The sequence below is a fragment of the Thunnus maccoyii genome, chromosome 8, assembly GCF_910596095.1.
Source record: "Thunnus maccoyii chromosome 8, fThuMac1.1, whole genome shotgun sequence".
In the NCBI taxonomy this organism is placed as follows: domain Eukaryota; kingdom Metazoa; phylum Chordata; class Actinopteri; order Scombriformes; family Scombridae; genus Thunnus; species Thunnus maccoyii.
Window position 1 is genome coordinate 26,253,212 of NC_056540.1, and position 27,098 is coordinate 26,280,309.

Consider the following 27,098-nt stretch of genomic DNA (forward strand, 5'->3'; position numbering starts at 1 on the left):
TTTTATCTACTTCTTCTTGCACTTGAGCCACATCACAATAGTCTGAAATGGCTCCTCTGCATGCTGACATGAAAGATGATGTATTTGCAAAGCCCCATCATCACCAGCAGTTTGATCGCTGCTCTCACTGATCCATTTGCTTTCAGGTCAGCCAGTGAATTTACATAATTTTATTGAGAAAACATCTAAGCAAATCTTATCAAGGGGCCATCTGCTGTGTGACTGGTCATGATCAGAGATTAGAGTAAAATAGTCTAATTTGGCCATTTCATTTATGCAGGGTCAGACTGCATCACAGGTTTGAATTTGATGTGTGAAGCTCGGTGCTGCAGCCTGATGTAACTAATGAACTAAAAATGTACTGTTCTGTTCAGTAATAATTGTGAGATATTTGGCCTGATTTTAGTGTCACAGTGAAATGAAAAACAGAATTTTCATCTGCCGGCAAAACATTTAAATGTCCAAGTTGTGTCGTGTATTTAGTTAATATTGAAGTGTCAGAATGTAGTAAAAAAAAAAAAAAACACATTATAAAAATCCCAACCAACAATACCATCAGGGTATTACATATCTCTCCATAATGGATATTTTGGTGGTTTACACTTTCAACTACAATACCCCTTTTCAACTGGGAAAAAAAATTAGGATGCAAGATGATCTAAAAATGACATCTTTTTTGAGTTCATAATCCAATATTATATTATATTTTGTGGTAAAATTGGATCCTTATAAGATTGCCCTTATTAATACAAAATACGTCAATGTGAGAGCTTTGTCAGGTGTATCAACCTGATGTCAGTCTGAGGTCTAAGACCTTGTGTTTTGTCAATGAAAATGTATCTTTCTTTGAAAGTTCTGAAGGTTACCTATGCACCTGTCACCAACTCTTCTTAAGTGTGCAAAGCATCTACCGCTTTGAGGTCACCCACAGGCATACAAAGGAAGTCAGAACAGACGACTGAGATCAATGCCTCCTAGTCGGAGTCTTCACTGCTGCAGTAGGAGCTGTCGCAGCACTCGGCCATGTAGAGGAAAGTATGAACGTTGGGGTTCAGCTTGGGCACCCAGTGGCGGGGCACCAGGAACGTTGCCAGGTTGAATAGATCCACGAACACTTTGTAGCGGTCACTGGAGGAAAGAAAATCATGTGTTAAAATATTTCACTCCTACTTTTACGTCATAATTGAGCATCTGTTAAAAATTGTACATTTTGACAGAATCTAAATTAAACTGCTGCTGCTACCATCTTACATTCACTGAACAAAGAACTTGTTTAGTGTACTTTGAAATTAACTTTTAAATATATTTTCAATATGCATGCCAGGATGAAGTGACCATATGACATATGGTTAATTTAGATAAACACCAAGTAGCACTTCTGGTGTACTTGCAGTGTGAAGTGTTTAATCAGTAGGTTAAAGTTTGTAGCTTACCTGACAGTAGATCTCAGGTAGTGGTAGCCAGATGATCCTCCTGTACCAGCTTTGCTGCCAATCATACGATGCACCATGCATACATGATTGTCTAAGGCAAAAAAAACAACAGTAATTTTCATGGTGATATGAATGATATTTGGCTCTGCATGTTTCATTTTAGCTGTAATTTGCTCAGATATAAGAAAAACATAGGGCAGTAAAACATTTATTTCATGGGAATAGGCTGTTGAATTGATCAACAAGCGTGGTGGATGTTACAGATTCCTCTGCCTCTTAAGTTCAACTAACTTTAGCCCTGCAGACTCCCCTGTTAGTTCAGCTCTGCCCTTGGGCAAAATAGGAAATCGTTGATTTTGAGAATAATTTTTTTCTTCCTCCACCATTTTCTTATTGAACATATACTGTACTTACATCTCCATTTTGTCATGAGGGTGTCAATATCCATGAGGGAGGTGAGCAGCTGGAATGGGACCTGGAACCTCGGCTCTTCCCTAAAAGGTAAGGGATCATTTTAGCATTTGAGCATCTGACTTGCAAATGAAAATCTATTTTGATGGTATTGATAGCAGTTGTAAAACAAGAGGAACTGCTGTTCACCATTCACAAAGCAGTTAAAAATCTTAAACCCAGCCGCTTCACACTAATTATCACCTTCCAGTGACTGTCGCGCGACTCTCGACTCTCGACTCTGGCAAACCCTTAATGAGTCTCATGTGATGTGTCTTAACAGCACAGGTTTCAAAAGCCTAGTTACCACACCTTTCAGTAATACTGTCATAGCCTTCGATGCCACACAGTGAGTCCAAATGCTCATGTTTTGCAAATATCACATTATGGCTGTCAAAGTTACAGAAATAGGCTTGTGATATGACAGAGGGGATGCCTGAGGAACTTTAACTGAGGTGCCCTCAGGCGCTCAAACCCCAACTGACACAGTGAAACAGTGGTCAACAGTGGAAGACCATGTGTGCACTGTGCAGTAAATGTATAACTTCATAAATCTTCGGTAAACATAGCACAGATGCACAATGGAGCAAGTAAAGGTGTAAAAAAAGGCTATAAAAAGTTCCACATACCTGTAGAAGTAGATCATCAAAGCACCTTGTAGAGCCTTGTAAGAGAGCCGCCTCTCACCTTGTTAGTGAAAAGTGAAGTGAAAATATATTTATTTAACATATAAGCTCTATAGTAGCTCACAAAATCACATGAATAAAGTTCATAAATTAATATATTAGCATGGATAAAAGTCAGAGTCAAATCTAAGCTATAAACACAAATGTGAAGTCCTGGAAAACACAGGATTGTGACATCTGATTAATCAGTCAGATTAATCCATTGATAGGGAGCAGCTACCTTTGCTGAGAAGATGGTCATGACGCTTTTCATCAAACAGGGATGTGAAGAGCTCTTTCTGTTTGACCAGCTCAGCCATCAGTTCTTCCTTTTCCTCAGAATCTGGCATTTTCTTAAAAAAAAAAAAAAAAAAAAGGTAAATAAAAATACAGTCTATGTCAATCATCTTTGCACTCCGGGGAAAAGCGGAGAAAGTTTGTTCTGAAAGCTGGAGTCATCTCTTACCTCGACTTTCTCCTTCTCCTGATTCAACCCATCAAATATATTGATTTCCAGCCTTTCCCAGAAATTGAATCCATCTGCCTCCAAGCCAGGAGTTCTCTCCAGCCACTCCTGAGAAGAAAAGCCCAAGGTTTTATCACATTTATACCCTATTCAGTAGAAGATGGACCAATCCAGAACTAATGCAACAGTTAAAAACACAGACGTATGTACAATAAAACACAAGGATGCCTAATAACCCCTGATTAAATCTAAAATTGCCCAGGTGGTTGGTGGTTTTTGGACGTACCTCGACTAGTTTTAAGAGTGTGGGCTCCTGTTCAGTGGCGAGTAACATCTCACTGTCATGACCCTTGAAGTTGTCCCTGTAATGACGTCTGTTGTAGGGAACCCTCAGGTTGTCCGGGACCCCGATTTTGTTCTCCAGGAGCCGAAACTGAAGGCTTTGGAAGCCAGAGGCTGGAGACAGGTATTCCCTACACACACACATACACACAAACACAAGTAAAACATACATGCACACAACACAGACAGTGAAAGCGTGTACTATCAAGGAGGAGTGCATCTTATAAAATTTTTAAAGCTGAAGTAGAGCTGCCCTGAAGTTATTTTATAAGCTTACCTAAAGTCAAAAAAGTCCAAGGCTGTCATTGTTTCCAAAACTGCAAACTGGTCGACCAACAGTCTGAAGATCATTACAATCCTGTGGATGCGAGTGTTGACTTTGAGCATGTTGCGTTCGTCACGGACCTGGAGAAATAGTAAAATATAATAATATAAATAATAGCTATTTATAGTAAAACTTGTAAACATCTCTTCAAACAGGAGAACACAAATTTGTACTGATTTTTTTTCTTTTTTAGAATCACTAAATAAGACAAGTAATGACAGTCTGCGATTGAATGTAACGTCCTTTTTAACACTGTGAGATCTGACTATCATAGTGTTCTATCGTGATTATGTATCCTTCAGTTAATTTAAATCGTTCTACTTTGTGATTTATATTCTTAGCAGCATTTAATCTGCAGCATGGCCAGCTCATATCCAAAAGATCCGAATTCTGTTGAACAAAATGTTCCACTCAAATTCAAGGTGTTTAAAAACTGGAACATGCATTTCCCTGTGTGGAAAGCAATCACATAATAAAGATTCTTTCACCCCCAGAAATCACTCACATGTCCGCTGATGAAGATCTCTCGCACTGAATCAAGTTCAAACAAGATCTGTTTGAACCACAGTTCATAGGCTGAAATAAAACACAAATGTTTTTTAGGATCATACACATTGTACTGTAATAGTACAAGGTGAACAAATAGGTCAGTAAGCAGTCAGTGCTTATTACACCGCAAAAATGCCCATTTCAATAAGTTACTCTCGTATTCAGCCATATAAATTTTATAGTAAAATATCTGCTTCTTGGTAGAAATCAATTTGCTTAGTAATTTTATTTTATTTTTTTAACAAGAAAAATGTCTCCTTTGGAATAAATGATTTTTGAAATTTTAAACAAGTTAAATGAAAATACAATCAAAATAACATTAAGACCGAATACAAGATTAAAGCAACAATTTTGCTTCCGTGAGACAAGACAAAAAAACACTGTTTAATACTACAAAGTTATTATTACCTTGATGGGTGACGATGAAGAGGTGCTCATCATGGATCTTATTACCCTTCAGTTCACTCTGCAGTACCTGGGCTGAGACTACTTTATCGAGCTGAGGATCGGAGATAAATTAAACACTTGTATTAATAACACAAATTTAAAAACAAATGCAAATTCTAGTACTTTCATTAAAAAGCCAAGTCAGATATGTATAATAAGTGGTTTTCTCTACCTGCAGGTAGTCTCCGTAGATAATACCTCCTTTACTGGCCTTGTTAACCCCTGCCTGAGAGTCATCGTCATCATCTTCTGTTTTGGGAGGCTTGTTTTTGAATAACCTGCAGTGTGAAGAAAAGCTTTTAGTTACTTGTATTTTTCCCATCAGCACAATTAGATCATGTTGAGCACTTAAAGTAATGAAAGTGTTAGAAGGTTATTATAAAACATTAAAAAAGCAAATGGAAAAATAAAGCAGCCAAACTCCTTGAATGCAATAACAATGGAAAAACGTACAAATGCCTCTTCTCAAAGTACGGACATCCACTCATGACTTGAAATCAGTTGCAGCAAAGATGTATTCTTCTTCCTTCTTACTATTTACTAAAATTGCCTTCAACACAATCCAGATTTTTAAAGATTCACCTCATCCAATCATTCATGAGGATACAGTCACCATCCGGCCCGCCTCTATTCGCCCCATGGAGCTGTTTACCTTGAACTGGGACCACCTTCTGTACTTTGTTTGACCTGCTAAAAGAACGGTCACAGGTTCCCATCCAAATAATAAAACTGAAAGAAACAACAAATACGGCACACATATTACTTCCCTGTACATAATCAAATGATTGTAAAAGGGATATTTAATATCCTCGGTGTGATATTTTAAATTCATAATTGTTGCTCATGATCCTAATACTGATCTGAACAAGGGTACACACAGGGTATCTTCAGTGTTTACTCTCAGGGCTTTGCTGTTTATATCTGTGTGTATTGTCTATGACAAATAGTGAACTTTGTTATATAAGTGTCTGACTGAGAGGAGTCGAGTTCTCACGTATACAGTATATCAGCATGATTTGATACTGCTGCTGGCAAACTTGATATATACTTTTTTCTTTCTTCTTTATCTTTTATATTTTACCATGAAAGTTTCCTAAACAATAAATATAAATGCTTTTTTTAAATTCCTATTTATACTTAAAAAAATACATCCCCTTATTATATTATAAGGTGCTCAAAGAATAACTGTCAGTTAAATGGACTATATTACATTAACTGTGTTGATATTATTGTAATTTTTTATTAAGAAATGACAATCTTTACCCGTCACAAGAGCATAAACAAAGAGTCATAAATGCAAGTTGGAGTCCATCTGTGTTAAGCTCTTCCAAACCGTATCACAGTGCCCTCCGGGTCATTGGACTCATTTGTAAATATTTGCAATTTAGTTAATGTTATATTCACCGCAGTGAACAACATTTGAGATGTGTGGTTTCAAGGTTTTTGTGGGAGTGTGGATTGTACATAATGTGTTCCTAGAGAAAGTACACGGAGCTTATGTTTGTGTTTCTTCCTGTGAATTGGACAAATCAGAAATACGTACCTCTACAGCCGGAGAGGATGACCATCCAATGCTTGTTGGGAGCTGAAAGTGTCGTCCCCATTTAGGTGTGTATTATCAGTTCTCATACACAGTTCATGGGAAATATTTGTTTTGTTTTCATTTACATTAGGCCATATTGGTTGGCAGTATTGACAGACTCGTCCCTCCCTACCACCCCAAACCACACCACAACACACCGTCAATCACAACAAGTTGTTCTTTTTGAACAACAGTTAACTCAGTTAGAATCAGAATCGACAGTCCACTCTCTCTAAATCTCTCCAAGATCATTAACTCCCTTGTTTTCCACCCGCACTCTTTGTAGACTTCTCAAGTAGAGTTCTAACGGCCTGTACAACTGTCCTCAGAAGATCAGAGGGATGATAACAAGCAGCTATTTCTGAATTGGGCACAAGCCTAGCAATACGAGCCTGCAGACTGAACAAGAAGAGCAGAAGCAGCCCCAAAATGCTTTGTTCTTGTTCCCGTTTAGCCGGGATGAATGGCATGCTAGTGAGAGGGGGACATGGTGGATGAGATGCTTGAGATGAGATGAGCCTGTCAGTGTAACGCAGTGAATCCTTAACAGAGCTGTCCTTCTCACTGATAAGACACATGTGTCATTACACATTATCTCCAAGGTCTGAGTGAGTCACTGATTAAAAGAAAGCAGGGATAGGGTGTGTTTTTCAACGTGCCTTACTGCCATGTAAAATGGCAATGAAACTGTTTTCCTCTTTCCAAATCTTTGTCCTTGAACGAGAGAGCACATGTAGTTTCCCGCAGTAGGTGTTTGTTAAGTGTCAGCCATCCCAGTTTAGTTTAGACTTCCTATACTCTCAAACCATCATTTTAAGAGCGTCCCCTAAAGATATACAATTTATTTATCACAAAAGTGATGCAAGATCTGACAAAAACAAACTAAATATAGTAATAGTAATAGGAAGTATTGCCTGTTACACTTTCCTGTACCACTTTTGTGTTTCAGCCAGTCTATTATCAATAATTATGACAAAGGAAATTATCCCATAATGTAACAGTTCCCTTATTTGGCAAAAACCTAAAAACCTATCTTAGTGTGAGCATTAAATCAGTCAATATTTAGATAAAATGTTTCAAGATTCTGATTTAATGATCAGATATAATCAATAGAAATGACATCTACTCAAATAATAAAATGTTTATTTTTGCACTACAACAGTGTACACTTTATTGACCTTGCCTTCCAAATAATTTTGCACATAACTTTTAGCTATTTATTATATGCATTTTATTATTTTTAGCACTGTCTTGGAAATATCTCAACAGATTAATGAATGTTAATGTTTAGCCTGAAGTCACTATATTGCAGGCTAACTGTTAATACCTATATTACAAAAATATTGTATACACATTGTAATGACTTATGCATTTAGGCACCCAAGGCTGTGGTAAATAACTACTTACACACTATCATTTAGGAGTATTACAGGGATCATTGTTTACTGCTACACAAGGCTGAAATAACATCAATGAGAGTGACAACATCTATATAATGATCATGAGATAGATTAGGTTAGGTATATTATTATTTTGTAACTGTATGATCACAACATTTGACCACCAACAAAGCTTGTTATATTGAGATTATACAATAATTAATCTGTGATCAGAAGAAAACAAAACCTGTTAGCCCCTCTGGATTTCCATATTTCAGACATGGTCATTGTGTTTGAAGAAAATTTCAGCAGTTTGTGAATTTCTTCACCTGCATGCACAGCAATCTGCAGATAGATTTTCTTTTCTTTATTATATCATAATATGCAACACTTTCAGTTCCAAAACTGAACAGAATTAAGAACAGATTACTGTAGTTTGTGGGTTTGGAAATTGTATGAATTGTTTTAAATTTTAAATATATTTCATCCGTGTTGTATTTGCTGTAATTTGAGAAACGTTTTTCTCCTACATAGGTGAAAGTTTAACTCGGCCCTGGTTAAATTTAAACTGTATATATTTTGGAAATCTTGCAAGGAAATTGTTCTAATAAAGTGAGATGTATTTTGGCTCTCTGTTACACCTCTAAAATTAAATTTATGAGGCTACGTAGATGCAGTAATGAGCACTATCACCTTGTGTGCTTGTGAAAATCTAATGACACTGTTTGGCACAAAAGGAAGATGTAGTGTAAGTCAGAGGTAACATAGGATATTACTTGTAATGTATACCATCACAGGAGTAAAATATATGTTTAGATTTAAAATTTGTGATGTCCTTGGAGAAGCAGTCAACTACACACCGCTATTCTATTTCCTAGAAGCTCATTAGAGAGCTCAATCTGTTGACTATTTCATGTGTTCATAATTATCTAATCAGCTCGTTTGATGCACTTGGTTGCACATTTCTAATATCACATCAATGATTGCAGTATTACTACTGTAAATTCAGCTTCACTTTAAATTATCATAGCTTTCCTTACTCTCAGCTGTAACTGAATTTGAGTAGGCCTGCTTTAAGAAAAAAAAAAGAACTGGAGTCAAATCTTTGTTTTCTAAACCCCTACATCCACCAGACATGAACCTGTATGCAAAATTTAAGTTATATGGATATATAGATAAGGTTTCATTTCAATTTCATTTTGACATGAAGTCATTGTGGTGCCCCAAAGGTCAAAATCAACCACTTAAATGATGTCAGACTCAAGCATCATATGCAATGAATTGCTTCCTTATTATACTTTAAGTTTTGATTGTTAGCACATATAGATGGCTAAATTATTTCATGTTCGGTAGTGTGAATTACATATGGCTACCTTTTGTGTTACGTGCATATGCAAATGAGGCTCGATTGAATTATAAAACATGCCTCATATTTTCCATCGCTCTGATGTGGTTATTGCATGATCCGTTTGGGTCTTTGATGTTCTTGCAAAGTCGTGCCATCTCTTTTATATAAGCCTTTGAAGTGGATCTAGTTGCACTGCATAGTGCTGTGCCGCACTGTTGCTTTGGCACTGCCTACTGTGGTCACAGTGTGATACTGCAGCAGTACTATGGATCATTATAATATCACTGGTTCATCTATTCAATTCGATATCTCTTTAAATTAACCTGGAGTATCCAGAAGTTAGAGTTTTGGTCTTTTTTCCCTAACATCTGGCTCATCAACCACCACAATGCACGCAAATAATTTGATCTTATAATGAAAAGCAATATTTTCTGAACTCTCTGACAATACAGTGATGCCTGCTGTTATAATAAGCGCACTACTACATGATATGTAGATAGACAGTCAGCTGGATGACTTTCTGAACTATGCACTTTGTACCACTAGGGAGCATCAGAGAACGAGAGTTTTGAACGCTTCATATTAGTCAGAGCTGAGTTTATATTTAAAGATTTTTCAGTAGGGGTTTGGTGGGGTTTGAAACTCTTTGTACGGGTATATCAAAACAAATGGTGGTTCGTAGAAATTCACTGTAATTTCAGAAAGAAGGAACAATAGACAATGGCTCACAGGGGATCTTATTAATACATTTCCTTATAGGTTGATGGTGAGGGTGGTGGCATACCCTAAGGGAGCCTGATGAGAACTTTGAAGGCATGTGTTTGAGAAGCAGCTTTGTTGAACTCTATATGTCATAAAACATTTTTTAAATTTCAGAAACCATATAAAGAATCTGTGAGATGCTGGAGCAGCAAAGAGGAGGTCAAATACAACAGTATAAAGCAACCTTTGAGCAAAGAAGCAAAGAATATTCAGCTCCCATTTGGCTTGAAATGCTGTTTGAAGTTTATGAAAAAGAAATCAGTTTCATATGTAGGGCTTGTTTTCAAAATTATGCATTCAGTCATCAGAACTACTCTGTGCTTTGATGCATAACTGTTAACATGAGTGTGGGAAAGCTGATCACAACCCAAATGTAATTTCAAAAATTAGGAAAAATTATAAAAATCAGGTTAGACGCATTTGTTAATTTCTTCTGCTAGGGTTTAATTTATTCTAACTTCAAAGTAATGCTGCATTTGTCTTCTCTCGCCTTGTATCTCAGAGGATTCTTTTTAATCATTAATGTAATTTGTGATTTTGATATTTCTTTGGAATACTTAAGCTATGCATACATATCAATATTGAAGCGTTGATGATATCCAAATAAGTGTCTGAGTAGCCTGTCTCTCAATGCATTTTCTCACTACTCATACTCATTTTAAAACTGAACAGTTGGTTTGTCATTGAAAACAAAAAAAGGCACAACTTTATCCAATTCTTAAAAAAACAACACACCGAAAAGAACCCCAATATCATTTTAATCCATGAGTGCATTTAACATTCAAAAAAAATTATACCTACCGAGAACATGGATGTGATCTATATTTGGATCCACTGTAACCTTGTTTATGTGAGATGGGTTCATAAAATATTTGTGTTGATGAAATATTCATTGGACAGGAAGCCAGGTCAAAAGGCATTATGCCTGATAAACATTAAATTTAGTGGAAATAATAGTTGACTGCATGTTATAGATACATCACCACTTGTATATACTTGTCACTACATGCACATGTTTCTGTTATTTACTTCTCACGTAAACAGAGCATTGTGAAGAAGCCCCATATTAGCCATATTAGGAGGAACGTAACTTAAAAAAAAAAAAAAAAATGCATGTCTGAAAAATTAAAGAAAATTAAAAAATCAAAACCAGCTGGACTTTATTTATGTATAAACACAACATAAATTACTCTTAATATGACTAGTACAGACATTTATTCAGTTTCATTTAAAAAACGCCATAAAACTCTTGCATAATTTACAAAACATGGTGTCCCTGTGCTATCCAAGACACGCCTGTGCCTTTTCCCCCCGACAGAGTTCTTCATACCTTTACTGTCTTTTTTTTTTCACAATGAATATTGGGTATTTAAACATGGAAACTGTTTCTTTTTTTCTGTTTCAAAGCATCTCAAAGAGAATAAGACATTTTGATGTTTTTGATGTTTACAGTGCTAAATCTCGTATACATAGTGGTTGTTTGGTGAGGATATCTCTAACTTCAGAAGTCTGATTTTAAAAACAAACATTTGCTCAAGTACACTGCATGCTCTAGGAGTGTGAACTCATGAGCCCCGTACTTCTAGAGAAGTGCAGATATGCATAATGTAAACATTTCCTTTGCTCTTATAATACTTTCTGTTAAGCCAGACTTTTCTTGATGAAAACAAACATAAAACACCTAAATGAGCTCACTGTTTCCTCAAAGACACTACTATTCCTCTGTTTCAGAGTCCAGAGTCCAAAAGGCTTGTTGTGCTACAGAGGAACTGACCTGTAATTGCCATGTTAAGGCTTGGTGTAGTTATACATTTACTCTGTAGTCCCTAGGTCACAATGCACAGCATTGCTTTTGACCCGTTTGTATTTTTTTCTTCTTTTTTTTTTTCTTTACAAAAACACATCAACACTCGGGGTACATATCAGCAACCTTTGATTACAGTTGCTTGTCATTTTGTCCACTAGTACGTCTCTACCAAAATTAAGTCTCTTTGGCAGAAAATGCACCTCGTATTGTTACCTTTTCCCGATTTCACTTTGCCGAAGAAAGTGGATGTTATTAGCACTGTCTGCTAATTCCGGGTACTGCTCGATGGAGAGCACATAGTATCCATCGTACCCCAAAACTTTTCCACTACTCAGAAGCTGCCTCTTCTCCCCTTCTGTCCATGGGCGGACCCCCTCCTCACCATCACGCACGCGCTGCTGCTCTCTTGCCCATGCACCCGCCAGGGCACGCTGACGAGCAAGTTCAACAACCCGTGCTTTCTCCTCGTCCACTGTGGATCCATAGCGAATATGAAGAGCTAAAGCGCCAGCACGAATCTCCACATCTGCGAAACGGCGAGTCCGACTATCCATGACTGTGGTGGACTGGGAAACAGTCACATTGACACCGTTCTCCAGAGTTTTGTGTCCACTAGTGAGGTGCAACGCAGCAAGGTCGGCATCTGGAAGGCCTGGTTTTACAAAGTAGTGTGTGTCCCGCCCCTCTATGGTGAAGTGGAGGTCTTCCAAGTAAAAGGCATTGTTGAGGATTGTTGCAACTTTAATACAGTCCTCACTGGCCACATTAAGTGTGTGAGTGTGGACGCTGCCCTTGTAGATGGCAAACATAACGGCTCTTCCAATGGGAGACATGGCCGCTGAGAACCACAGCCAAGACTTTTCACCTCTGCGACCTCGACTAAGATGGACTTCTGGCAGCCGCTCGAATGACAAGAGAGAATGTGCTTGTCTGGTTACTTCCTGCTGGACCCCAGAGATAGACTGTAGGAAAAGTGCAGTGAAACGTTAACGCCTTAACATGGCAGAACCTGGCTCTCCAGGCCATTTAGAACCAGCTACTGCTCTGCTTCAGAGAGTTTTCCATCCCCGTCTAAGATAATGGTGTTTTCAAGCTGTGTTCTCAAGCCAAAAGTAGATATATCCCACACGATTTTACAGCAACACGGTTTGTGTTAAGGCCTTAAACCAAAGAAGCCTAGCATAAATGGCTTCAAAATATTGTTTTAACAGTAGCGACACCACAGTATTACGTATAAAGTTAGTGTTAAAATGTGTTCAACTGAAGCAATAAAACAGTGCACTTTGTGCTCATTATGCGTATTATTATGCAAATACAGCCCAATTAAAATTGATATTCTATGAAATGCATAGCAATCCAATTAAGAGATGTTAGCTTCAAAATACTACTTCAAAAGGAAAACAATGGAAAAAACAAAGTTATTTTTTTGTTGCCCGTCTGTTCCCCTACACTATCAAAAGCATATAATCTGTTGGCTAGAGCAGTATAATAGTTGTTCTTTTGCTATTCAGTAATCTTGTGTTCAGTATGCATGACAGATATTAATTTAACCAACCGGCAGATCATCCCAGAGCTGACTCTTCCTCAGTTCGTAAGATGGCATGCTTAAGTCAAACTTTGGAACTGGAAACCCAGGAATGGTGTTGTGAAGATGAAAGCCAAAGGTTACAAGCCAGCTGTTCACATCTGTAAAAGAAAAATAAATCAAAGACAGAAAGTTTAAAATTACAACATGAATACCATAGCACTTTACCTCAACTTTTTTTTCCCCCAGAAGACTTTATTTTTGAGAAAGTTGTGTATAATGTATATTGAGTCAAATACATTTAAATTGTGGGCTTTGGAACAATTCCTTGAATACTGAACACTGAGAATTTAAGTAAAAAGTTTTAACTTGTTAAGTATTCCAAAATAAACCAAATTTAATTCTAATTTTATAGATTAGATGATTGATGGAATTGGAAACAATTTTGAGAACTTATTAATTGTAATATTTAAAATTTTTAAATATTTTTTAAGCAGAAATGCCAAACATTCGCTGATTCCAGTTCCTTAAATGTGCAGATGTGCTTCTTTTCTTTGTCATATATGATAGTAAACTGAATGTTTTGGGGTTTTAGACTAATTGTCAGATAAACAAGAAATGTGGATATGCCACCTTGGGCTCTTGGAAATTACAGGCATTTTCAACTATTTGCTGGCAATTTACTGACAAAATGATTGATAGAGAAAATATTTGGCAGAATAATTGTAAAGTAATTGTTTTCTATAATCACTACTAATCATTGTCAATAATAGCAGCAGCTTCAACTGCAATGTCTCTTACCTGCAACATATTCTCTGACTTCATGGACTTTGCTGATGGGGTTGTTATTTCTGAACATATATAAATTAAAAGGAGCTGGCTCTTTGCCAACATTTTTCCAAGTAGAGACATCTGGAACAGTCCACCTCCCAGACATGATATCATAATCCTTCTCCCCGAAGTGCAGCAGTTTGGTAAGGGGGTCGTACAGTCCTCCATGAAACCCGAGCACAAGCTGAAAGTCTGGGTTTGAGTCAAAATAGATCTCACCGTACGCCGTGTACTGAAGTTGTTTGACCAGGAGGCCGTTGCTGGTGAAGATGGCCAGAGGTGTGCCAGTGTTATCACAGGCGATGTAGAACTCTTCCCCACTGCTGATCTCCATAGCAAACAGGTGGCCTTGGAGGTCATAGTAGAATGAGGTGATCTCTGAACTGGAGTGGTTGTATACATGTGTAATCCTGGCTGGGTAACTCAGGTCTGCGTAGAAGTACTGCAGGTGTTGGCCTAAGCTCGTCTTGGTGGACACTCTACGACCGAGTCCATCATAACGATATTGAATTGTCCAGCCGCTGCTCTTGCTGTATACCCGCACCAAGAGTCCTTTGGAGTTGTACTCAAAGATTTCTGCTCCCCTCTGACGGAGGAAACCATCTTCGTCCATTCTGTATTGGATGTCACCAAGACGGGTTATGCGGTCTCTCAAATCATAGCGCAAAGGAAGAAGTCTGGCACTGTTTCCTGCGTTCAGCAGGTGCAGATTTCCATTAAGATCATATGTATAGCGCCACATCACTTTATCATTCAAGTATACATTCTGGAGCTGGCCATCCACGTCATACTCGTAGCTGTACTTGGTGGTGTTGGCAAAGGGGCCGATCTTGATCTCTCGCTTGGTTACTCGGCCCACATCATCGTACTGGAAAGTGATCCAATACATGAGTGAGCGAAATATCTCATACTGGATCTCCTTGATGCGTCCATGTGCATCAAAGTGCTTGGTGTAGGTCATGACTGCAGTGGATATGATCTGATTTATATCATAGTAGATAACCCCAAACTTTCCAAATTGCTCAACTTTTCCTGAGATGTCATCGAACTGGTATAGGTCAATGGGAAGTGGCGTTTCATTGATGACGCCTTGCACGCTGGTGACACGCAGGCTGCTGTCATAAGTGTAATCAAAACGTGCATTGACCATGCCATCCTCACTGAAGCGGAAAATCTGGCGGTCCACCAGGGGACCCACTTGGCGGTAACGGATGGTGCAGATAAAACCTTCATTCTGCAAGTTAACGGTCTTCAGCACACCTGCTGTCTCGTCATAGGTGAAGCTGACCCTTGTGCTGTCATACAGGATCTCTGACAGTTTGTTCTGCCGGCGGTACCTGTACAGGACTCTACGGCCTGTGCCGAGGTGAGATACTCTCAGTAGGAGGCCGTCTTCACTGTAGTCCACAGCTACCGAGGCGTTGCTCTCTGGGGGATGATAAAGGTTCCTGTAGTAACCCACTGAACGAATGGTCTGCATGGTGTAGCGGGCTACGCTTGGCATGGTGACAGCAGAAAGCCGGTCCAGGGAGTCGAAATCAAATATGTACTGGCGCTGACTATGGAGCAGGAGAACCATGGACTGCAGGGAAAAGAGAAAAATAGCAAATGTTTTCTTGAGTTGCATAATATTTAATGCATAATATGTGTGTAATGCCAAGCAGAGTGGGTGCAGGTTGACTGAGTAGAAATTTCCTGTCTTGAGAAAGGGAGAAACAGGGTATATGAAAAATGCACTAGCTTGTACCAGCTATCACTGTTGTGAGACAGTAGCTACCAACTACACTGCACATGGACTCGTCTGTTAATGCAGAATGTACAAAATTATAAGAAGTGCTGTCATAAGCATGCTGGTGTACAAAACAGTATAGCATATTCTTTTGAAAAAGTTCATTTGTTAACAATTGTCTAGTACAGTTTACATACACATGTATCAGACATAATAAATATTTACTTGTTATTCCTCATACCAACAGAGACTAGTTTAATTAATTTACAGTGTATGCAGTTCAGAGTGTAGGAAGTCTTGCAAAGGTTTACCACCCTTTCTGTTAAAATGTCATGCTCAGTCATCCGTAGCTATATTGAGGTTCCCTGTGCTCCCTGAGCTCTCTGTGTTCCTTATGTCAGAGTGTTGACATGGCCTCTGCAGGTCACGCAATGAAAGGATGAGGCCAGGAGTCGCTGAAGAAATCTCTGCATGTTTTTTTTATAGCTGAGCTTCACTGTGCAGTCTTAACTATACTCTGCAAGACAACTAAAGAATATTTATGTGGAAGAGATGGAGAGAGTAATATAGCAGCACGGTATTCTTTTGTTGTTTGACATGCTGTAACAGCAGAGGGGACATATCAGAAGACCTGCCAGTTTTGATCATTTCTGATCAAAATGTTATATAGTAGATCCCTATTTTTTAATTTTTGTGTGGTATACATGTGCCATATATATTATGTATATAATTTTGCAACAGTGTTGACTTAGTTATTTAGCAAGGAAGTAAATTTCTATAATTTAAAAAAAAAATCAAAGCTATACTATAGCTATACTCAGAGCCTGCTACTTGCCCAGTATGTTGTCTCTGTTTTTACTCAGTCATTCAATTTTACCTCCTCTTCGGCTGCTAAGATTAAAAAAAATCTGTATGTTGGTAGAAACTGTCATTAGGTGTCCAGTCTTTGTAGGTTTCAGCTATTTATGGACATATTTTATTTGTAAGGGACTATGTACAGTATTAAACATAAATGTTACCAAAGCTAATTTTCATCTGGTCCTCATTAAAGTATACACACAGTGTATGTTACAAACTGTACTGTTACAAACAGAATACATAATCCAAGATTACATGCAGCAGTACTTAAAACTGCTAGTCTTTAGGTCTGTCCTAAGATTTACTCACTCAGTGATTTCAAGAGTAAACTGTTCTATTACACATGTACTGAATACATTTTTGCAATGCATTTTGAGTTACTTCAGCAAACAGAAAGGCAAGAAATATGTTACTAGGGCAGATATGGTCAATATCCCCACTGTTCAAACCATTTTGAGCCTTGCATCTTTGATTATCCCAATTACAGAAAAGCAGTTGGATAACCCAGGTTGAATTTTCTTTTTTTTTTCACATAAAAGAATGGTTTAAATCTGCAGTTAGTGTAAAATGATTACTATGTTTGCTTAGTGCCTTTGTAATAAGCAGAATTATGCACATGGAGCTGATGATTATTGTGAAATAAGCCTCCCCAGGGAGACCTCTGTTTCATGTCAGGGTCTTGATTCATCTAGTAGCGATAATGACTACCCTGCTGTACAATATATCTTACTTACTAAACACTTTGTTGAATTCTTGATTCTGATTGGTCAATTATGGCATTCTACGGTCTGTTATTTCTGAATAGGAGACCGCTGCTATGACCGTTTCGATGGAGGCAGTTCTGAGACTCTGGAGGATCATGTTTTATTATATCAGTCTGCAGAAAGAGGTCTGGTAAAATTACCAACTGCAGCTAATTTGTGACACCCTGTGGCAAAAAAACTACTGGTCTCCAACCATTACAGAAAGGGCAGAGCAATATCCTGTCCTCCAATCCAGGCAAGGGCAGCAGATCTGGTGAGCGCCTCTCCTAGTTGCCTTTCTATACATACTAAATTAAGTGGTAGTGATAATAGTGATATTGTTACCAGTTGTAACATTAGTAACAATTGTGGTTCAGGTGTGTCAACTGCAAAGCCCAGGCAAGAAGGAAACTTAGAGATGAATGAGAACAGAAATGTCAGCATCAATATTCCCAAAGAAGTCCCATTCACCTTGTCTCACTTCACCATCAATGGAAATGTTCAGTTTAAAATGAATTATAAGTTATAAGCAGTTCAAACCATAGAATCTAAGTGGAAGCAATATAATCCTTTATAAATCAATAAAATCATTTTTGAATCAATATTTTATGTAAAATTATTGATTTCTTTGATGACTAAATAGTCATGTAATAAGTGGGATGATGTACAGCAAGCAGGTCATTATTGTGAAATGAACCCCTCTGGGGTGATTCAAGGCACCTCTGCTTCACGTCGGGGTCCTGCATCACCCTGTTGGGGTTCATTTCACAATAACGACCTGCTCGCTGTACATTAACCCTTACATATTGCTTCCTCTGGATGCGTTATCTTCTCACCTGGTCCAGGTAGGTGTAACTCCATATCTTCCCATCAGCAAACACTCTGGATACCAGTCGGCCTTGGCTATCATACCCGAGTTTCTCAGTGGTGGGGCCTCTCTGCAGGGCACTGATTTGCCCGCTGCTAGTGCGGCTCACATTAACCGGCAGTAGCTTACTGCTGGGCATCCAGAGCACTGGGTGGCCTGCTGTGTCGTATATAATCTTTAAGAGGAATTTCCTGTGGTCGTCATAAATCTTCTCTGTCCTCAGGGTGCGATCGTAATCGACTGAAAGAATGTTCCGTCCATTCACCTGTGGCAAGGATTTGATTTAAGAAGGTGTAAAGACATAAAACCACAACTACTACTACCACTACTACTAGTGATAATAATAATTATTGGATAATACTTAAAAATAATGAATAGAATCCATGCACATAGATTACACGATAGTACAATATCAAGAAGAACTTATTGAATTTGATATCAGTTCTAATGTTCTTTGTCTGGTTGGCTCTTTAAACTGTATTCAGGAAGATTTTCACTACAGTTGTCACAGAGATTAACACCCCCTTCCCGAGGCTCATTAAACTGAGAGACACTCTGGTGATTGTTCAGGTACACTTAAATCACAACCTCCTAAATTTAGTAGAGACGAAAATTACTGTGAGGCAAAGTAACCACCCAAGTTAAGTTCATGAAGTACCATAAATCATAGATCTGAGAGTCTAAGATTCTAAGGAGGAATAAGAGGAGGTGGACTTATGTACAGTAATAGAATATTGATAAGCCCTCATTTCAGGAACTAAAGGTTGATGTGACTCATAAATTACAATAGGAAAAAGAATTGCAGAAATATTTTTGCAAGGTTAGATTAAGGACAGTGACACAGCCACAGATATAAAATAACATCTGTAATTTTGGGGGCAGTTAGACTGATTTTATCACAGGATCTTGGGTGGGTTATCAAATCTCTAACCTTAATTTTATCACTGCTATGCTCTTTTTTGTAAGGCCACAGAAAATATTCACTTTTATATGCATGGGACACTGATCATTTATATGTGACATGAGAAAAAAAAAGAAGAAAAAACTGTCCAACATACCCTAAGCTTGCGTCCAAACACAATGACTTTCCCTCTGGCTTGTTCTTTGCGGAAGCGCCACTCAACCAAGTTTTGCCCACTCTCCCCTGGCAAGCTCATGTTGCGTCTGGCTACAGTCGGGTTGGCAGCACCTGCCAGGATGTGGGGCTCTGTCTGGTAGTGGGTGTCCATCCCGTTGGCATAAGTAATCCGCAGTGAGTTGTCAAAGCCCACTTGATAGCTACTTCTACATTGGTCTGTTGATAGTGAACGAAAAGCAGAACTTAGAACAGAGGAATAGGTAATTACATGCTGCAATTAATGTTATTGACAGTCTCCCAAAGTAATTATTGGTTGTACTTAATTATGCTTAAAGTACTTAGTATTTCAAATTAGACCATTTCCAGATGAAAAGAATGAACATGAATGATGCACTGAAATAACTAGACCATCTGGCCATACAGAGAGTGGAAACCGTTTAGACACAAGGTTGATGTGTTTCCCTGACACCCCATACCCACACACTGAGAGAGTAATCATTTACGCTGTCATCTGTCAGACGCTCTGAGCTGTAATGATACATGACTTAAGCTTACTCAACATTGCCCCGGTGACCTCTGAAACAATGACAAATAACCGCTTACAAAATAGCCACCTGAGTTGGGAGGATGAGCGGTGTGGCCTTACCCTGAGCCAGAGTGTAGAAGGCACGGATGGTTGAGGTATTCGTGGTGATGCTGATTTCCTCCTCTGTTAGGGAGCTTTCAATGTCCACCGTCAATGCGCTGTAGATGTCTGTGTACAAGTTATTCACCATTCCAGTGGGGAACGTCACATTCATTAGCCGTCCTTCACTGTCATAGCTGTTTGACAAAAAGATCATCAAATGACAAAGCAGTGATATATATGAGGGCTCTCAGTGCTACAGTACATTCAATTATCAGATCTTTTATTCTTGTTGAGTAAAACCATCAACTTTATTGTAATTAAAATGTCACATTTCTTTCTCTTTTTTATATGTTCAATTTTCATGACATAAGTGAAGGGGCGTCTATATCAACCAAAGGCACAATCCAAATATTTGATAAGGGTGAATAACGTCTCTTCAGCCATCGGTTTTATATATAAAAATAAAAAAATACACAGACTTGTAATGAATTCAATTATTTGGATGATTGATGTGTCATTATAATCCCAACTGAATGCTTTGCTTTTTTAGTTATAGTGAGGATATCATTCATGGCATAATGTGACATGACAGCAAATTACACAGGGGAGAAAAATTCAATCACTGAGAGGCCATGCTACCAAAATAAAAAGTGTCATTCTGATAGAGTGCAGGCGGATTATTATGATGAAATATAATCATTAGTTGGTAATTTTGTTCAACTTTACTTTTCTATCTATGCATGTTAACACAACATGCTAATGTTAACCAACATTTCTGTTGCTCCTCTTCTGCCATCTATAACAAACAACATGAATACACATGGTTCAGTCAAGTTAAAAAAAGTCAAAAGTGGCATCCTTTATGGATATTGAAGTCTAACTAGGCTATTTTACAGATCTAAGGCAAATTTTATAATTAGGCTTCAATTAAATGTGCACCCTAAAGCAGTTTGCAGGTAAGTGTGTTACCAATTATAGAGTAAACCTGTGCTGAGCTATGAGACAAGGAATAATGCACTCAGATTTATGCACATACAAGTACACACATAGCAAACACATTTGTCTTTGAACCTCATAACTTGAGGCTTTACTTTAAATTTAAAAACAAACATTAATATCATTTCAAACTCAGTGCAGTAGTAGGTGACAAGCTCATACCTAAAAAACATAAATCTTAGAACTGTAAGCCTGTTAATACTGCCTCCTCATCTGTGAGAAGCAGGCAATACTTTAGATGCCAGAATGTGAGGTGAATTTGTTTACATAATTTGTATTAGTATGCAGAAAGTAGGAGGTGTGTTTAATTTGTATCATGGGCAGGTTCCAGATGCAGAAGCCCTAAATTAATTGCAACCTAAATCAGTCTGACTTATGCAAGTGATATAAAGATTTCCACAGAATAATCTTGCCAATTTCTATTATACTTACTCATAGAAAGTTGTCCAGCCAATCTCTGATGTCTTCGTAGCCAGCAGGCCGTTGTTACCATGGTAAGTAAGAAGCACCAGCTCCTTGCTCTGAGCTGTAAGAGTTTTCAGTCCACCATTGGTGCCCATAGTGAGCCAGATCACCTGGTTGTCAGGGGCGACGATGCGCACTGGCATGCGGTTTGGGTCTCTGCGTATTCTCAAGGTGTTTCCACTACTGTCGGTAACAGCTGTGATGTCGTTCTCTGTGCTGTAGCTGAAAGTGTATTTCAAGTCGCCAGTGAGCAGGCTTGCAGTGTGTTGGTGGGTGCCATTGCTGTCAAACATATACAGCTCCTGTGCATCAGGGGAAGCTACCTCATATGTACTGACGCCTGAAGTCAAAGTTGGCCCGTTTCTAGAGATGGCCCGGATGCGGATGTTGCCCAGGTCTGCCACATAGAGTGTTCCATCTGGAGCTGCCACTAAAGAAGACGGAGCATTGAGCCTTGCATCTTTGGCATAGCCGTCCCCTGTCTGGTAACAGTCACAGTTGGCATCGTTTTTGCAATCACAGTCGGAGGGAGACCCGGCCAAATGCGTTATCTCGCCATCCACAGAAACCTTCCGGATCCTGCTCATCTTTCTCTCATCTGTCTCCGCTATGTAGATGGCCCCATGGAAAGATATGGCAATGGAAACAGCAGATTCTAGAGGGGTTAACTGCGCCCTTTGACCACCAGCCACACCACGCTCCAGTCCAGCTAATGGGCAATGGATAGGACGGCCAGCTGCAATACTCACTTGACCATTCTCTGTGATGCGCAGCACTATATTGTTGTCCAAGACATAGAGCGAATTGTCCATGGGGCTAATTGCTAGGTCTGTGGGCCACTCCAAAATCACCTGAAAAACAGGACATTATTAGATTATTGTCACTTTCTTCACAAGAACATTATTATAAATTTGATATGAAATTCAATTTCAGCTGTTTACTCAAAGGCACAAATACATTTGCATTGTACTCATGTAGCACCCACACAGAGAAGCTTAAAATTAGTATGCTATAAACAAAGTACAGCCCTCTGTTCCAGTTGTCTCAGACAAACAATATATTTTCACATAAGAGATTTCTGTCTGCTTCAAAAGGTGAAAAATGTCTAGTTGATGATGGCTGGTGAGGGATCAAATGTGACCTTTTAGTTGCGGGGTACTCTCCTATTATGCTAGTTTGTCAAATTTGGAATATATGATTTCAATGTGCCTGGAGGAGAGCAGAATGAACATGTGACGACGGAACCTTTGGGTTATAAGATTAGCTCTTATCTTCATGTTGTTTTGATCCCTGCACTCCTTAAAGACTTTAACCTGTGTTACTACTAATACATGAATTTAAAGGATAATTCTGGCCACAGTGACTGTCTAAGGGAAACTTTGGTATTTTTTCAATCTGGACCCTATTTTCCCATCTTTTTGTGTCTAAGTGACTAATGGGGACAACAGTTTTTGAAATGGGTCCAGCATTGAGTGAGAGAGCTGCAGCTGGCAGCCGTAAACAGGCTGTAATCCAATGGGGCATTTGCGCCCTGTCAATGTACGCCCATTAAAAGTGCTTGTTTTTGCCACTGACAGGCTCAGATTGTCATTATAAGTGTCTAACAACATTATGGAAAGAGAAGGAAAACATTTTTCTTTACCTTTCACTTGATCCAGTCTGTTTGTTATTGTGTCTAACCAAGTCTCGCTTGTCTCATTCTGAAATCTCGCGAGAGTTGAGTTGTTGTTGAAATCAGATAAATAATCAGCCAACACTTTGAAAATCTTCAAGATAACACTAGGAGACGCTTTCTGTACTCCAACACATCAAACTCCTCCCGGCACACCTCTCTCCAACTGATTTTGACAACAGCTCAACTCTTGCAAGATTTCAGAACGAGACTTCAGACTGGATCAAGAGAAAGGTAAAGAAAAACATTAATTTCTCTGTAGGAATTCTTTCTATAATGTTGTCAGACACTTATAATAACAATCTGAGCCTGTCAGTGGCAAAAATAAGCTCTTTTGGTGGACATACATTGACGGGTCGCTATTGCCCCGTCGGATTACATCGCAGCCCGTTTAGCGGCTGCAGGCTCCAGGACTCTTGATTAATATTGGACCAATTTCAAAAATTCTTGTCCCCATTAATCACTTATACAAAAAGATGACAAAATAGGGTCCAGGTTCAAAATGTTGAAGTTTCCCTTTAAAAACTTTCTAGTATGCCCTCTCTCCCTTCAAAGTGTTTAAGTTTTACATGGTACTATTTGACAAAGATAAAATGTGACATTTGAATTAAAAAATTCAAACTAAGTGAAGGAGCGGGGCTTCATCCACTGTGAGGCTATTGTAAAGCTGCCAAAATAACCTTGAGTATGCACTTCACACCTTCCTGCTCCATTTGTGCTGTACTGACTGGTGCTGCAACCTGAGTGAGAGACTCCCCATTGGGCGATCAATTAAGTATATCAAATTAAATTAAAAATTACGTACAAAATATTCCACACATAAAAAATTATAGCAGTATTAACTAAATCTTGGATAAATAAGAAGTGAATATTATAATCCAAAGCTATAACCCAGGCCAACTATAACAGTCTGCTCGTCAGAAATGTGTCAGCGAATAAAAAGCATATTTGTAACAGTGCATACGGTTGGCCTGGCCTTTAAATGTATAATTGTGTCATTAAAACTGTCAAAATGCTCCTGAATTGTGCTTTTCCACAGGGTGATAAATAATAAAGCACGCTGCCTTTGAGGCTGCCACTAGTTAAACTGCACCGAGCCAATTCTCTAGTTAGGATGCCTGAGGATCGCACGGTCTCGCCAAAACCATCTTTATTGGCTCGTACCAAATGACTTAGTTAATTAGCAAAAAGTGACAAGCTTAATCCTTTGTCTTCATGTTCTCTTTCGTTCTCCCCCCTTCATGTTCACCACCCACACACACACACACACACACACACACACAAACACTGATTGCTTTCTGTTTACATTAAAATGTCTTTATGATGCCAATGAACAACCTTTAATTTTCTCCCTAGCTCTAATTTCTACTAATGTGTCTGGTATTATCTGACCTCATGATCAAGCTGATCTGCATTAAAAATCTAATTAAAATTTAAATTGGTAAATGGACTGCATTTACATAGTGCCTTTGTACTCTACCGACCACTGAAAGCGCTTTACAACACTTGTCAACATTCACCAATTCACACACACACATTCATACCCCGATGGCAAAGGGTGCCATGCAAGGTGCTAACCTGCTCATTAGGAGCGATATAGCACTTTTTATCCAAAGCGCTTTACAATGGTTCTAATGCTCACTCACCCATTCACACACACACACAAACACACACATACACACACACACTGATCGCAAAGCCACCGGGAGCAATTTGGGTTTCAGTATCTTGCCCAAGGACACTTTGACATGCAGACTGAAAGAGCCGGGGATCAGAACCACCTCTTGATTGGTGGACGAGCCATTCTACCTCCTGAGCCACAGCCGCCCCAAATTGGTTAGTTAAAAAAAAAAAAACTAAAATAATAAATAAAATGAAAAAGCCCATTGTTGTGTCTGGTGCACACATGTTAGACGTAGGAGAAGAACCTGATCCTGCAGCAATTTCATTCTCGACAGCCAATCCACTTAAAATTCACTTTCTGCACAAACCAGGGTACAGGAGATGCTATGAATGCATCACATTTCATATGATAAAAGCCTTTTATGGTTTTTATTTTCTTCATTATTCATCTTAAGTCAGATCTCAAAATTCTAAAGGAGTGAAATGAGGAGGGATATTAATGTTTAAGCACAGTGAGCTGCACCTCTACTTTGGAAGACGTGTTGTGGTATTGTAATGTTATAACCTATTGTGTAGGGATATGGGCACTGCTTTTATGACAGCTCACTCAAGGTAAATCGTAAATTTTGTTGGACGAAGCAGGCCGTCGTCAGATACTGCCGAAGAAAAGGTTTTTTTTGTGGGACCAACTCACTACCAAAGGCTGCTTCATTATCATGTATGGTGAAGTGTCCTCAATCCTGAGAATTTCTAGTGGAACACTAAACACTAATTCAACTCCAGCCACATCAAAACAAGCCCCCCACACTGAGTAATTATTCTTCCTTCCATATCATCTACCGTGACCTGAAAACCCATCTCTTCAATAAACACTTCATGCCTCCACTTCCTGCCTAAATCACATCCTCCTTCTAGCACATATTTTCCTCCTGTACTTTCAGAGAAAAATGTTCTGCTCTTGTCTAGTTGAGAGCAAAACAAAAAAAAAAGAAGAAGAAAGTGCTTTTTTCTTCGTCTGTGTTATTTCTTCGGGAATGTATACCTCTAATGTTAGTGTTCAAGGAATCTCAGCTTATTCCAATAGTGTGTCTGCACATTTCTCTGGATAATATACTGTATATCAGTTAAATTCCTATTTCTAGTTATGTACACTTAACCTGAAAATCCTCCTGGTTGAGATAAGCAGCAATAACAATGTGTTATAAACTAACCACTAATTAACTATGAATAAAACTGTCAATAAGAATCATTTAAAACATCTCATCCTAGAAACAACCTGATCTGATAATGCATATAGAGTAACACAACCAATCTCTAATATCCCCCAAAATACTGACAGCCAGAAAAGAGAGCAGACAGTTTCTGCAGCAACAATTTAAATTCACAAGAAGAGACCTGTTTCTTGTAATTTTAAATTTAATTGCAGAAGGTTCTAGGCAGAGGGAGCAGCATGTCAAAAAAGCTGTTTTGCCTAGTTTAGTGAAGAATTTTGGAACTGATAATAATAATAAAGGTATTGAGGTAAATGTTTACAAAAATGCCCCTCAATGTCCTTTTCTTAGTTGCCCAAAAAGATTGTCATATATTAAGTATTACTTAATATAATATATATATATATATATTATATTATATATAATTATATAACACTGCATATCAATAATGAGTCATGGGTGAGAAAAAAGGAGGGTTAGAGGGTCGGGGGCACAAGGTGGCACTGTGACATGCTCTGTGTGAGCATGGAGGCAGGGTTAATAGCTGTCTGGCACTTCAGTGTATAAGTCACCTGATTGATGTCCATGCTGTTGTCACAGGTCAGAGGGCGAGCCGATGTCAAGTCATTGGAACCAAGGAAAGTGGAGATGATGCCGTTCTGGTCAACCTTTCGGATCGTTGTGCCATCAACGAAATAAATCAAACCATTCTTGTCCACGGTGATGCCTGTTGACATCAGGTAAGAGGGAGTAAAAAAAGGGAGAAAAGAAGGAGAAAAAAAAAGACTTGTGATAACAGGAAAACATGGTAGATATGTGGCATCTGTGCTTGCATGACTCAGTGGACGGAACATGGTGGATACATGTGTCAAGCTTGCCTTCCCATTATTCAGGTCACTGCAAAAAGCACAGCCATCAATAATTCACAGGCTGCTTTTGTGGTATTAAATAATTTCTCAGGCAGAAGTGGGAAAGGCTGTATTCATACGGTATATATGCACTTGCCACGTCTTGTAACCCTCCTCTCTAAAAAAGGACCGCAGAAGGTGAGGGTGTCAATGAATGGTCCGTTTGGGAGATTTTTTGACATCAGCAGTCATCAATGATCTGCGGACCATTTGAGAAATGAATGAGCGAGGGAGTGGAAATGACAGCTTTGGCCAATTTTAGATGAAAGGGGTGAAAGACAGGCAGTTGCCATGGTGACGACTGTGGACTAAATTGTCTCAATGATTGAGTGTCAGCTCAGAGTTGTAAGTCGCAGCCAAGCCAGTGTGGAGTTGCAATAACCATTTGTCCCAAACTGGGAAAATACA

The 27,098-nt window shown here is 38.7% G+C and overlaps 2 protein-coding genes and 1 long non-coding RNA gene across 4 annotated transcripts in view; 1 reads left to right on the plus strand and 2 right to left on the minus strand.

The window, feature by feature from the left end:
- Nucleotides 1-5: 5 nt before the first annotated feature.
- On the minus strand, nt 6-5,165 carry tdo2a (tryptophan 2,3-dioxygenase a). The gene is made up of 12 exons (XM_042418563.1): nt 5,131-5,165; nt 4,850-4,955; nt 4,639-4,729; nt 4,187-4,257; nt 3,634-3,761; nt 3,301-3,487; nt 3,015-3,122; nt 2,790-2,901; nt 2,513-2,570; nt 1,848-1,927; nt 1,434-1,524; nt 6-1,128 (listed from the first exon to the last, which is right to left on the minus strand). The coding sequence occupies exons 1-12, from the start codon at nt 5,163-5,165 to the stop codon at nt 975-977; spliced, it is 1,221 nt and encodes a 406-aa protein (XP_042274497.1). The 3' UTR covers nt 6-974.
- LOC121901664 lies at nt 3,402-26,454 on the plus strand. The gene is made up of 3 exons (XR_006097352.1): nt 3,402-3,480; nt 6,211-6,285; nt 26,383-26,454. It is a non-coding gene; the product is annotated as an uncharacterized LOC121901664 (long non-coding RNA).
- Nucleotides 10,391-27,098, minus strand: part of si:dkey-237h12.3 (teneurin-3) — a 144,197-nt gene continuing 127,489 nt past the window's right edge. For both annotated transcript variants that reach the window (XM_042418562.1, XM_042418561.1), the window contains 8 exons: nt 26,355-26,509; nt 21,244-22,127; nt 19,834-20,009; nt 19,168-19,403; nt 18,078-18,374; nt 13,882-15,493; nt 13,111-13,241; nt 10,391-12,517 (listed from right to left, as the gene is read on the minus strand). In XM_042418562.1, the coding sequence (XP_042274496.1) occupies nt 11,765-12,517; nt 13,111-13,241; nt 13,882-15,493; nt 18,078-18,374; nt 19,168-19,403; nt 19,834-20,009; nt 21,244-22,127; nt 26,355-26,509 (4,244 nt within the window). In that variant the 3' untranslated portion in view covers nt 10,391-11,764. The remainder of the gene's footprint in view (nt 12,518-13,110; nt 13,242-13,881; nt 15,494-18,077; nt 18,375-19,167; nt 19,404-19,833; nt 20,010-21,243; nt 22,128-26,354; nt 26,510-27,098) is intronic.